This window comes from Armigeres subalbatus, chromosome 1, assembly GCF_024139115.2.
Source record: "Armigeres subalbatus isolate Guangzhou_Male chromosome 1, GZ_Asu_2, whole genome shotgun sequence".
In the NCBI taxonomy this organism is placed as follows: Eukaryota; Metazoa; Arthropoda; class Insecta; order Diptera; family Culicidae; genus Armigeres; species Armigeres subalbatus.
In genome coordinates, this window is record NC_085139.1 from 17,618,108 (window position 1) to 17,633,019 (window position 14,912).

Here is a 14,912-nt window from a genome sequence, read left to right on the forward strand (position 1 = left end):
TTCGACCTTTTGTGCTTTAGACATTTTGTCCTATCGACCTTTTGTTCTTCGACCTTTTGTCCTTTCGACCTATTGTCCTTTAAACCTTTTGTCATTTCGACCTTTTGTCCTTTTGACCTTTTGCCCTATCGACCTCTTATCCATCGCCCTTTTGTCCATTCGACCGATTTGCCCTTTCGACCTTTTGCCCTTTCAACCTTTTGTCCATTAGAACTTTTGCCCTTCGACCTTCTGACACAGATTTGTGTTATGTGTGAATCAAGCCAATGATTTCTCGCTTAATTTTTCAAAAGGACCTAAGTAACATTTTTTTCATAAATTAAGCTGAATACTGCAATGAAAAAAAAAATCAATATGAAAGCTTTTGATAGCATAACTCAAATTCAGGGATTGAACTTATCATTTCATTATCACAGGGTCCGTAATGCTCACTCAATCTCAGGAGAACATGATTTTCCCTCACGAAAGATTTCGGGGAGAAATCGCTTTTCGGGAAAGAAAAACAGCCTGGAGAGTGATAACAATTTTTCGCTCACTTCGATTGCCGCTAAACGTTGGTTTGCTCTTTTTCTTTCATATTCTAGTCTTTTCGTGGCATCGTAAATGCAAATTGTAGTAGCTTATGTGGAACAAATAATCTAATGCTTTCATACAGATAGCGTGGTGGTGTGGCTAGAGTGAGCGCATCCCCACAGCTATTATTGTTACACTATTCTGGGTTCGAATCCCGTTGCGGCCATACAATTTTGTAATTGTTCTGCGATAATTCTCGCGAAAAGTGAGTGTGAGGTAAAAGTAATGAAACGAAAAAGGATTTTCATCTAATAGGCAAGATTTTCGTTTATCTTCCAATGCTAATTCTAGAGAAAAGATTGATGGGTGAAAGATGATCCTCAACATAAACAACGAAACAAGATGTTCCCTTGGCCCAAAAAACGCTTGCTTTGGTCTCATTGAAATGAAAAGTCGAAACCCTGCATTATCATTTAGTATTCAACCAATAACTCATTCCAGAGGTGTAATTCCGAAAAGTGTTGTACGGCGGACTTCTAGCGCTATTTCCCCTCTACAATTTTGCTTAAGGCTACATTCCTCTATGTCTCATATTTACAGCTTGAGACGCTAGTATCATTTAACATACTAAATGATAATAACACTTATTATCATTTAGTATATTAAGTGATACTAGCGTTTAACGATGCAAATATGAGACATAGAGCAATGTACCCTTAGACAAAGTTGTAGAGGGGAAATAGCGCTAGAAGTCCGCCATACAACACTTTTCGGAATTCCACCTCTGGAATGAGTTATTGGCTGAATACTAAATGATAATGAAATGATAAGTTCAATCCCTGCTCAAATTAATTCATGAAATTATATTTGCTCTCATGCAAATATATTTGCGCAAATGTTTTGGATTCGGCAGGTTTCACCTTAGAAAAAGTCAAACGAAAAGCCTGGCAGTGCGCATTCGCGAAAAAGGAATCTTGAGTCACTTGTCATAAGACGAGTTTATACAATCCCATTGAATTCCACCACTTAATTGTATCTTGACAGATACGTATTTCGACCTCAGCAGTAAGGCCGTCTTCAGTGTCTCGTACTTGACTCGACTTGAGTAATATTGTTTCTCTTTGTTCTGTATAAATTTGACTTGAAAAAAAAAACATTATTCAAATTTTAATAAACATTCTTATTTGACTATTTTTTTTTATCGTAACACCCCTAAATAAATAATCATGTTTTCCTCTTAACCATAAAAAAATAGAAAGTTAGGAGGTTTGGTGTCAGGCCCTGCAAGCCAGCCTTTAAAAAAACATAAGCAACGAATAATAAACAAGAGAGTACGGACCGGAACCATCGGCGAAGACCACCGCGACGGAAAGGGACCAGCGATTGGAAACTCGATTCGTGGAACTGCAAATCTCTCGACTTCATCGGGAGCACAATGATGATAAGGACGCTTTCTACGCGCAGCTGGAACGTGAGTACGATAGCTGTCCAAGCCATAGGAGATTTGAACGCTCAGGTTGGCCAAGAGGAGGAGTTTAGACCGACTATTGGAAAGTTCAGCGCTCACCGGCTGACGAACGAAAACAGCCTACGACTAATTGATTTCGCCGCCTCCAAGAATATGGCCATTCGCAGCACCTGCTTCCAACCCAGCCTCCCGTATCGGTACACCTGGAGATCACCACTGCAGACAGAATCACAAATCGACCACGTTCTGATTGATGGACGGCACTTCTCCGACATTATCAACGTCAGGACATATCGTGGCGCTAACATCGACTCTGACCACTATCTGGTGATGGTAAAACTGCGCCCATAACTATCCGTCGTCAACAATGTTCGGTACCGACGACCGCCGCGGTACGACCTAGAGTGACTGAAGCAACCGGATGTCGCCACTGCATACGCGCAGTATCTCGAGGCAGCGTTGCCGGAAGAGGGTGAGCTCGATGGGGCCCCTCTTGAGGACTGCTGGAAAACAGTTCTTCATCTTCATATTGGCATTACATCCCCACACTGGGACAGAGCCGCCTCATAGCTTAGTGTTCATTAAGCACTTCCACAGTTATTAACTGCGAGGTTTCTAAGCCAAGTCACCATTTTTGCATTCGTATATCATAAGGCTAACACGATGATACTTTTATGCCCAGGGAAGTCGAGACAATTTTCAATCCGAAAATTGCCTAGACCGGCAACGGGAATCGAACCCAGCCACCCTCAGCATGGTCTTGCTTTGTAGCCGCGCGTCTTACCGCACGGCTAAGGAGGGCCCTAAGAGGGCTGGAATACAGTTAAAGCAGCTGTGGCATCTGCATCACAGATGTCATCGATTCTCGTTCGACTAAAGCAGATCGCAATTGTTGCGTCCTGCTGAGTCAAAATTCTACATGTCCCATATTTCTTCATTGCACCACTCCGGGTCAGAATTGTTCAACCTCGTCAGTCATCGACCGTGCCATAATGGTCGATGTACTGCATAATAAATTTCCAACGAAAGGATCAATTTACCAAGTCAATGTTCTACGCCTGTTTCCAACCGGCGCTGTTCCCATGCCACATGAGCGTGCTAACGCTGCAATGTGCATTCTCTTTTAATCATGTCTCTCCTTGTCGTTCTATGTATTGATCACTGATTGGCTACAAAATATATAATGACTTCAAATACCTCCAGGTCACAAGAGTTTAGCTTAAGTCAAAATGGTTAAATAAAATCAATCATGGATGTAAAGTCATCAAGTGTAGTTCATTGGAAAAGAACTCCCTAAATTATAAACGTATATTACACAGCCATTAACGACGCAGCGGAGAAAACGTCGGGTATGTGGAACGAAGTCGACGGAACGAATAGTTCGACGAAGAGTGCAGACTGATTCTGGAAGAGAAGGACGCAGCGAGGGCGGTCGCGCTGCAGCAAGGTACCCGGTAGAACGTGGAACGTCATACACGGAAACGGAGACAGCAAACCCGCCTTTTTCAGGAGAAGAAACGCCGCCTGGAAGAAGCGGGAGTGCGAGGAGATGGAACAGCTGTGCCGTTCTAAAGAAACACGCAAGTTCTACCAGAAGCTCAACGCATCCCGCAAAGGCTTCGTGCCGCGAGCCAAAATGTGCCGGGATAATGATGGGAGCATCTTGACGGACGAACGTGTGGTGATCGAAAGGTGAAAGCAGCACTACGAGGAACATTTGAATGGCGCTGAGAGTACAGGCAGTGAAAGTCAAGGCAGCGGAGAAGATGACTACGTCAGTTTAACGGACGATGGAAGCCAACCAGCCCCCACCTTGAGGGAAGTTAAGGATGCCATTCAACAGCTAAAGACCAATAAAGCAGCTGGTAAAAATGGTATCGGAGCTGAGCTCATCAAGATGGGCACGGAAAAGTTAGTTACTTGCCTACACAAATTGATAGTCAGAATCTGGGAAACCGAACAACTACCGGAGGAGTGGAAGGAAGGGGTTATATGCCCCATCTACAAGAAAGGCGACAAGCTAGAGTGTGAGAACTTTCGAGCGATCACCATCCTTAATGCCGCCCAGATCATCTTCCGTCGTCTGTCACCATTAGTGAATGAGTTCGTGGGAAGTTATCAAGCCGGCTTCGTTGTCGGCCGCTCGACAACGGATCAGATCTTTACTGTAAGGCAAATCCTTTAAAAATGCCGTGAATACCAGGTTCCAACGCACCATCTGTTCGTTGATTTCAAGGCGGCACACGACAGTATAGACCGCGTAGAGCTATTGAAAATTATGGACGAGAACAGCTTCCCTGGGAAGCTTACCAGACTGATCAAAGCAACGGTGAATGGTGTGCAAAACTGTGTGAAGATTTCGGGCGAACACTCCAGTTCGTTCGAATCGCGCCGGGGACTAAGACAAGGTGATGGACTTTCGTGCCTGTTGTTCAACATTGCACTAGAAGGTGTCATGCAGAGAGCCGGGTGTAACAGCCGGGGTACGATTTTCAACAAATCCAGTCAATTTATTTGTTTCGCGGATGACATGGACATTGTCGGCCGAACATTTGCAAAGGTGGCAGAACTGTACACACGCCTGAAACGTGTAGCAACAAAAGTTGGACTGGTGGTGAATGCGTCAAAGACAAAGTACATGCTTGTGGGCGGAACCGAGCGCGACAGGGCCCGCCTGGGAAGCAGTGTTACGATAGACGGGGATACCTTCGAGGTGGTCGAAGAATTTATCTACCTCAGATCCTTGCTAACGGCTGACAACAATGTTAGTCGTGAAATACGAAGGCGCATCATCTGTGGAAGTCAGGCCTACTACGGGCTCCAGAAGAAACTGCGGTAGTCCTCTACGGACATGAAACATGGGCAATGCTCGAGGAGGACTTGCAAGCACTCGGAGTATTCGAGACGGGTACTTAGGACCATCTTTGGCGGTGTGCAAGAAGACGGTGTGTGGCGGCGAAGAATGAACCATGAGCTCGCCCAACTCTACGGCGAACCCAGTATCCAGAAGGTAGCTAAAGCCGGAAGGGTACGATGGGCAGGGCATGTTGCAAGAATGCCGGACAGCAACCCTGCAAAGATAATGTTCGCTTTCGATCCGGCAGGTACAAGACGGCGTGGAGCGCAGCGAGCGAGATGGGCAAACCAGGTCCAAAACGACTTGGCGAGCGTGGGGCACATCCGAGGATGGAGAGATGCGCCTCGAACCGTGTATTGTGGCGTCAAATTGTTGATTCAGTGTTATCTGTTTAGATGCAGACTGAATAAATAATAATAATAATGTATGAACAACTCTTATCTAGAATGAAAGCAGTTAATAGTAATTGTTGATCTTCATTATCCGCTTGCAAAATTTGAGCACCGATTGTGAAATCAATACCTATGCGTCGAGTATTGGAAATAATCCAACAATATCATGTCCTGTTACGTAAAAAGAAAAAGAAAATAAGCACACAAAAAAGATTCATCAAACGCAATAATATCGTGATTAGTTTTTCTTTAAAAAAAATTTAGACTTATTTATAAAAACTTACTTACTGCATGTTACACATGTCACAATGTTTCGTATGACATTGTCACCAGAAGGCGCTGATGCTGGAGTGAAATGTCGAACAGATTACGACGCTAGCGCCTTCAGTTGTGAAACGCGCAATCAATCAAATTTAAATTGACCTTTGAAGTCATGGTCGATGGTAATTTATCTAGTTTGTCTGTGTCTGAAGCATTAACCCCTCATTCTACTGCCATGACCGCCATAGAACACCGCGGAACACGTAACCGATGCCGTCATTGTTATTTAGTCATTCTGGTCCTGCGTATGATAAGCGGAGAACGAGGCTTTCGAATATCGACCGTAGGCAAGTACTTTACGCGTTTGAACAATTCTTCAACTGAACTGACAATTTGAGAGCTTCTTCGATATGCTCTGAATAGCATCAAGGAAGCCGTCTACCCGATCATCGCAGTCGAGCCTCAGACCGTCATCGTTCTTCAGCCGCCTTGGACCTATTTGAAGAGGACTTCCGAACAGTTCACCACGTGATACATCTGCATTTTTCAGCCGCCGCTATTCAATGGAAGCTATGGACATTCTGAGAACTATTAGGCTTGTGTTAGTGTTCACGAAGCTGAGACAGTTCAAAGCATACATCCTTCCCGTTCGTCATTACGAGTATATTACCAGAATGTGAGGGGGTTCAGAACAAAAATTTCTTCCTCACGGCTGTGGACTCGAACTATGATGTTATCGTATTAACAGAAGCTTGGTCGGATGATTCAGTTTTATCCACTCTACTTTTAGGGAGTTCCTTCACTGTATTCAGACTGGATCGTAATTCCATGAACAGTTGCAAAACTAAAGGAGGTGGAGTATTGCTAGCAGTAGCGTCAAATTTTAGCTCCGAAGAGCAACAAGTTGGAGCAGATTTGGGTTAAAATCAAACTGCAAAGCAATTTCGACAGTATTGAAGACATTCTTTGCAGTTTGAATTCCTTTACATTGCACAGCCTTATACAGCAACACATTGAGTCTATACATTATGCTGTATCTAATTTGAATCAGTCTGATATTGTCCTCCAGTTCGACGATTACAATCACCCTGAATTACATTGAACTCGCTCTGAAGAAGGAAGCTTCAAATTAGATGCTTCTCATTCACGATTGACCACAGCAGGTAGTTTATTGTTCGATGGCTTTTGTTTTCATGGATTAACCCAGATGAACCCAGTGCTGAACTGCAACTCAAGAATACTGGATTTGGTCATGGTGAATGGCCAGACTCTATTAACTTCAGTCTTCGAAACCATTGAGTCGTAAGTTCAAGTCGATTCTCATCAACCTGCTCTTGTGATCGCTGTACCCGTGCGAGCTATGCGAGCCTTCGTTAGATATCACTCGGTACGATCGTACTGATTGAGATCTGGACGTTATGGTGCATCTGTTTAGCGATATAATGCAACGAAGTCTACGAACATGTTTCAAAAGGCTTGGAATTTTGTCCGCACTAAGCGGAAGGAAGATGGACTAACAACATTAATGAACCTGCATCACAAGTTTCAGCCTCCCAAATAGACGCTGCAACACAAGACGCTTCAGCTAATAGTTTTGATTTCCATCTAGATGTAAAGCCTGTCCACGTTAAATTTCGGACACTGAGATAATGTCCAAATGTTTTTCAGCCATTTTATCAATATTTATCAATATTTTCATCAAGCGGATAGATTCAGCTATGCGAAAATTGATCTTCTCTGCGGTTTGCATTGGAAGATGGGTGTCCAAAATTTAACGTGGACAGGCTTTAATATCTGTTGCGTTGTGATACTCCGTATCATCTGGGCTAGACTGGATACCATCCTCTTTGTGAAAAAGGAGCTCAATGTCGCCCATCACCTTGCTTGTAAACTTTTTCAACATTTCACTATGACTAGGAGTAATTCCGACTAACTGGAAAGTATTTTTGATGTCTCCAATCCCAAGGAAGGCGATAAATGTAGCATTGCCAACTGCGAGGAATCACATCACCGTGTGAATGCTTTAAAGTGTTCGAAATTGTCGTAAGCATTGGCGTAACTAACGAAAAATTTTAGGGGGGGGGCTAATTTTTTACGTAGGAATACGTCCTTTGCGAAGATAGGGAGGTAATTCCGCATATAAAAATTTGAGACCTTCATGAAAAGTACCGATTTAGGAGATTTTGGTATCAATCGATCGACGAACTCTTTAAGATTTTCCCCAACTATCAAAACAATGGATAAGAATGCGCTGACCGTCGCCGAAAGTAGCAGTACTCAAGAGAAATATCCACGCAATGCTCAGACTATCGTTTCGCTTCTATAAGTGATTAGAAAAAAGCTTTGTGAAAAAAAATCTGTTCTTCTTAGGCGTCGATTGCAGTCTCGGTATATCAGTGGCGGTGCTGAACTTTTATTCTTAGCGTCTTAGCAACTGCAGCAGTAAATTTTTTAACGCAAGGTTCGGATTAACGTTTGATTGCTGTGAGTGATTCGAAAGAAGCATTGTGGATTGAAAATCGACTCTTTTCAGGACCAGCATTTTATGAAAAGAAAGGGTTGATAGCAAACAATGGCTTCGGTTCCATTCCCACGGTACTAAGGAAGTTTCCGTCAGTATCAGAATCACAAACGCTCGTTGGAGAGCAACGCTGCAGAAAAGTTGGCGTCAGTAGCCGTCAAGTGACATTTTCTTTCAAAATTCAGATTTTATTTCGGTTTGTAATTGGAAAGGAACATTATTGAAAACAAATCAGCTTTGTCTCAGATACACTATAGAGGAGGTTGTGCCGAGACGAACATACTTCAAAGTGCAAATCATAATCGCTTGGCGACACTGCAGACATTTTTCCTCCATGGATGGCAAATCATCTGACGTTGATGTCAGCGCAGAGTAGACAAAAAAAAATCTTTCAAAATTCTGATTTTGCTTGGGGATTGGAAAGGCACATTGTCGGTTCGTCTCAGAACCATCATTCCACAGGAGTGTGAGTGACGAATTTTCTGTCGTCAGATTGCAGAAAAACAGCTTACCCAACAAACATTGGAGGCCGATAAAGAGCTTATTTCGCCACAATTGGGCTTGTTCAGCTAAAAAACTAGCTTATTCAACTTAAACTGTTTGCTGGGTAGTGGCCAGTGGAATTTTATCCATCCGAAAGAATTTCAATTGCTTTCTCATTTAAATTTTTGTTACCTCTTCTTGAAAACTCAAGATTTTGCCTTTCTGGAATCTCTTAATTGGAAACAGCAGAAAAATCCCCCAAATTACCATTCAAAGCTACAGACAGAAATGCTTTCAAAATATCTGGATCGATACAGACATATGATACGTAGTATTTGGCTCTCACTTTTTCGGAAGGATTCATTTGATAATTCTCTCAGAAAGGCCATGCATCTTTAAGAACTACGAACAGGCTAGGTTTAAATGAATATACTCGAAAAACTCTGTAAAAACTTTAAAATATTTAAAGATTAAATACTGCTGAGAATAGTAGTTTGTGCAACTAGTTGCAAAAAGATGATTTTTTCAGCACGAGTTGTACGTTTATCTAACGAGGCTTGCCGAGTTGGATAAATACTACGAGTGCTAAAAAAATCCAGTTTTGCAACGAGTTGCACACGCTATTTTTTGCAATGACGAAAAATGGGCCTAAATATGATAAATCTGTACCAAAATGGTACAATTTTATTCACTTAGCATGACCAATCTTGCTAAAACATCATGTTGCTGCAGAAAACAAACAGATTCAATGTTATCGTGTCCCATTGTGTGCTCGACAGACCATAAGGCGATAGATAAACCTGCCTTTGGAGAATTTGATGTCATGTCCGACAAATTATTTAATTTATTACGTGACACAGAGAATACACTATTTGAACACTCACCCAAGACAATTTAGCTAAATGTGGTCATGTAACTATTGTTCCAATGCTGGTTTTCCATTATAGCACCCAAATGAATGCTTTAATGGATGTTATGCAACTCATTTGAGTTGCATAATGTTCATTAAAGCACCCATGTCATTGGTATGGAAAAGTAGGCCGTTTTATCGCTCAAACGCCAACTGTAAATCAGGTATTATGATCTGGAATTGCAAAAAACCAATTTTAAATCAGAAATTGTATTTGTTTTCTTAGTCTGTTGCTTCTATCATTTATTCAATCAGCATTGCATCAGCATGGAACCACTGTTCTTAAACCACTTTTCTAAAGTAATGATATCTGGCGCAGGAGAATCAAGGGAGCGAACTATTTTTCGTGTTTAACATTCCTATCGTAAGATATAACAATTGTTCGAAGTTCGAAAATTTGTTAAAATAGATTTAATGTTTCGTAGAGAGAAGGATGTGAATGAAGAGAACTCATTTCTGGCATTACGTCTATATATGCTTAGCGAGCCAGATAAGTACAATATACCGCCGGAAATAAGTATAAAGACAAGCATGTTTTTCATACATTTTCATCATGTTTGAGAATCGAAATCTCGACTCGTAGCGATTCGATTTGGCTAAAATTTTACTAGGCACCTGTTTTCCACTAGAACTTTCGATCTTTGAGTGAATTGTTTACATCTCTAATGATTTTGACCTCCGAATCTGGAAATAATTATAAAGACACCACTTTTTTATATGGGGCTCCATACAACAGACCTGTCTTTATAATTATTTCCAGCAGAAACGCGTATAAGTAGAATATATGCATAAATGTAACTTTCATTCAATAAAAATTCAAGTCATTTTAGGCCTGCTGGCAAAAAATCAGCCCAATCGAATCGCTAAGAATCGAGATATTGACCTCCCAACATGGCCATTTTGTATGGAAACCGAGCTTGTCTTTATACATATCCACCAGTGTATTCATGCAAAGTGGCAAAAATTCTAGGGAGGGCTAATTGAGTTCTAGGTGGGGCTATAGCCCCCCCTAGGCCCCCTGTAGTTACGCCAATGGTCGTAAGCAATGCACTCTCCGAGTCCTGAGTCCATATTTCTAGTGCACAACACGGATTCTATCCGAGACGATCCATCAATACAAACCTGGTTGAGTACTTCTCTATTTGAATTTGTTCCATGGACGCCGGCTTGCAAGTCGATGCTATATATTAACGCATTTGTCCAAAAGTACACGCGGCGCTTCCCACAGAAAACGACGCACCGCGCTTTTTGCTGCCCGTATACTCGATTCTTATGGGGAGATACCATTGCGGCATTTCCTGAGGTGCGGTTGTTCCTTTCAAATGTGGAACGCTGCGTGGAATCTTGTGCTTTTGGAAACATTACAACAGCCGCGCTGTGTGTCGTATTGACAGCACCCTACAATATAAAGACGTAAAGGCTGCTTTTGATCATGTCATTGATGAAATTCTTGTAAACAAGCTCGAGAGGTTAGGAGTATCTTCCGCGATCGTTCGCAGTTTGAGATCTTATCGATCCGGAAAGTTCTTGAATGTAATGCTGGTTTCGTCGTTCCCTCTGGTGTTTCTCAGGGTAGTGATTCTTAATGACACTTGATTTTGTTGAGTTTCAGGATCATATTGTTCATCGAACTGCTGGATTAGCCTGGCTGATCCAAGCACATTGTTTCTTCGTCGCAAAAGCGTTTTGTGATGGAGAGTATTTTTGCGTAACGACGATCTCTTCATTTTGGAATGAGGTGCAATCTCACACCAAACACGTGGACTGTTCCCACCACTTCACTATATACACTGTACTATCTCGTCGTTTGAGGTTAGTACCTATCACCGTCGGATTGACGGTTACTCGACACAATGGCCACAGAGACGCTCAACGTGGTGGTTCACACAAACACTCTTATGGGATTTCCTCCCGGGTTTCGATTTGTAAGTTGACGTGGTGTGATTCGCGACAACAAGGTGGACAATCCCCCGAACACTCAACCGTCGAAGAAAGGGGCAAAAACTGGCAATTTCGGATTGCGATTCAATGCGGAGTACGCGCTAGGTTCGAATTTCGTGGACCAGTGATCTATTCCAACTAAACTTTGATCCGTCCGTATATAGATATCTGATTTCATTGTGATGGTGTGAATTGGGTCTTTAGAGAGAAAAGAGCTACTCAGTTTCTCGTTAGGGTTTACAAAACATGATAAATTCGCAAATTCTTTAAGTACAATTTTAAAATTAACAGATTTACGTAATAGTTCAAATTTAGACTAAATTAAGTAATTTTATCAATAATAATAAATTCATCTCCAAACACTTCCTATAATTACCCCCAAAGTAAAATGGTAGAATTGCAATATCATTGGAGCGCAACGAACAAAATTATTGAAAAAAAAAATTGGCACAGCGCTAAAGAGTCATTATCGTCATTCAAGTTCTACGATGAACTTTAAGATACGATAAAAAATAATAAACGAATTTGTAACTTCCTTCGAAAATCAAAATTGGATTTACTCCTCTTGCTTTGTTGAAATTCTTTCTATTATATCTGAAAATTATAATAATATAATTAATCAGGTACATATCTTGGCAATATTTATATTGGTTAATAATGCTTAGATAGTCGCGGCAAGTTTACCATTCTCGGCACAGGCCAATGAAAGAAACATATTTTTTTGCCAAATTCCATCCTTTGTGCTTACTTTAGAATTAACAATGCAGCTGAATAATTGAAACTGAAATAGATGGTGATATAGCTGTGAGTATTGTGCCGAAACATCGTAACATAAAATTATTTGAGAAGTGCCAACCCAGCCCGCCAATTGAACACGAAATAACTCACCTGCCAGATGCCTGTCACTTTGCGATCGTGAGTATCTCAAATTCTGAAACGAGCAAACAAAAAGAAACGAAAAATCATATCTCACAATGAGCCAATTATTTCCGCCAAAGCAACCAAACAACTCACCCGCCGTTCGCCGATCTCCGGCTCCTCGTTCTTCATCAGCAAAGGCGCCGAACTGCTCTTGGTGCCCAGGTCCTCCAGTATCAGGTGATTGTACCCACTGTGCAGCGAGGTGCTGCTCGGCGACGGCAGCTCGGTGATGTTGGTCTTGACTGGCTGGAATGGTTCCTGCTCCAGCGGCAGGAAAAACTGTCGTCTTTTGGCATCGATTACGTTCTGGTGGTTCCTAAACTTACTGTGTAGATTATAATTGCGGCTAGTGGAGGGAAGGGAATTTGTACTGGTTTTCAGCTTGTCGGCGTGCTGCAGGCGGTTCTGCGACGCCGGCTGGGACGATCTTCCTTGGTGATGGTTCTGTGGAAGCATTGCATGATGCCTCGGGGATGACGTTTCCGCTTCCTTGCTGTCGGAGCAATCCTCATCGTGCTCGTGACTATCGTACACGCTGAGTTCCTCCAGCAGACTCATGTCGTCGGAGAAGCTGTCCTGCAGCTCCCGACTACTGCTGTAGGTGTTATTTTCATAATCCGACGATTGACTGTTGTCGGTAGCACCCACCGTGAGCAAGCGGCCATTGGAGGATGAGTTATGAACGAACCGCTGGGAACGTTTCTCCAACTCTGACGGCGGCTTATCGTGGTCGTGATCTTCGTCGATCTTCAACACCAACTCATGATGTCGATGCTGATGATGATGAGGATCGCTGCCAGCGTTGATGATGAACGTGGGATCACCGGCACCGACGAGCCGGCCCGTCGCCGCTGCCGACGACTCAAAAGCACCATTGTTGTTCCGCTCTCGCGAGCTGGGATGGTTTTGCTGCGGCGGCGATGAGACAGACTGGCGGAATAAATTGAATTAGGAAATGTGTTCTTAATGAGGCTTGGGCTGCTTTTTTGCTTGTGCCGCCTTGTGAGCCGGCTGAATGGTGTAATTAGTTTGCGCGTATATATTCTACAACATGTTGAAATTAATTCTACGTACGTGTATATGTCATTGCCCGCAATAGTAATATATGCCAGCAGTTACGATTGAGTGGTGTGTTTGCCGTTTCCATTTGCTGGCCCCCGAGGGGAAGCTTTCAATAATTGTAGGAGAATGTATTGTTGGTTAGAGTAATGGTATGACTAATTTAGCATCTCTGGAAGCAGTTTATTTTTTATGATTTTTTACTTTGCTGATCTGACGTTAATGTAGCTGTTCTGTGAGTGTTATATCATTTCATTGGCATGTAATCAAAATCTTGTTTGAAGAACGAGATACTGTACATTACCTCACATGCCAAAAATAAACATTTGCACCTTTTATTCCATGTTGGTGATCACATGGTGGAATTATCTATATTGAATGAATTGGATAGAGTAATGCGTCATATCACAAACCTGTTTTCCTTTTTCATTAAACTATGTAACGATATGCAAAGTTTTTACTTGATTCGCAGAAAAAAATATATTAAATAGGGTCATGCGCTAATTCGTCCATGGCGCTAGTTCCCGTCATACCAAATTCTAATTCACTAAATACTCGCGATTGATCATTTAAATCAATGAAATTATCACCTGGCAAGATAGAAAAAAGTGTACACTATCATCTAAACTCATTCCAGCCACATTCCGGTGTTACTTTCATTAAAAAAACTCTTCAAACAAACTTCACGATTCAGTATATTTGCAACATTACTTACCTTTTCCGTGCAACGAAGGAAAATTCAATCGCTTCCACTGCAAGTAAAGCCGCGTAACATCGTCATGAAAATCGATGTTTTTCAAAAACTTCCACTGCCCTTTTTCACTTTTTTTCTCCGCTATGCACTAAATTATAGGAATATCTTTCACTGAATTGTGAAATTATTCGAAAACACACTCCCGAAAGGCGTTAAAAGATATTTTTTTCCAAACTTTGGAGACTTTAAATTATTTTTCTTTCGTCACCTTGTTTACAGGCTGAGAACGCGTTGCCAAACTGACGATTTGAACTGGAATAATCTTATATTACATATCTCATAAAACACAATGCAGTCAATATATTTCGTTTGTTGGCTTATTTTCCGCTAGCGTAATAAAAGTAAAGTCTTCCAAATACACTTTTTTCATCCAAACTCATCATGTACATCAAAATTTGCTACTATTCAAAAGTATTGAAAACTGGGAAATATATACATAGTAGAAAATTGATGGCAACACTACCCACGTACATGCCCCGCTCTTGTGTTAGTTGTTTGATAGACTGATGCATTTTCCTGAATAGAAGTACAACCAAACCACAGATAACAGACATTGATGCTAGAACAAATTTTATTGAAAATCCTGTGTAAACTTTTGAATTGATATACGTTGGCCCACTACTGCCATCTACTCAACTGATTGCGGCAGTACCTAAGGATGCAGCTGAATTACAACCGTCGAACGCAGCCAATGCATTTGACAGCCGCAATCGGGCTGCGTTTTCAACGTTTTCAATAACAATGATCCTTGCGCCATCTCCAATCGATTGCCAAACGCGGTCCCAATTTAAAATACATTTGAATTAACGGTTGCGGATGTTTACACACGTAT

At 41.8% G+C, this 14,912-nt stretch overlaps 1 protein-coding gene across 7 annotated transcripts in view; it reads right to left on the minus strand.

Annotated features, from left to right (window-relative positions):
* The window catches only part of LOC134222299 (stAR-related lipid transfer protein 13), a 433,861-nt gene that overhangs the window by 79,214 nt on the left and 339,735 nt on the right, over nt 1-14,912 (minus strand). For all 7 annotated transcript variants that reach the window (XM_062701465.1, XM_062701461.1, XM_062701453.1 and 4 more), the window contains exons 5-6: nt 12,361-13,197; nt 12,235-12,277 (exon numbers count right to left, since the gene is read on the minus strand). In XM_062701465.1, coding sequence (XP_062557449.1) covers nt 12,235-12,277; nt 12,361-13,197 — 880 coding nt within the window. The remainder of the gene's footprint in view (nt 1-12,234; nt 12,278-12,360; nt 13,198-14,912) is intronic.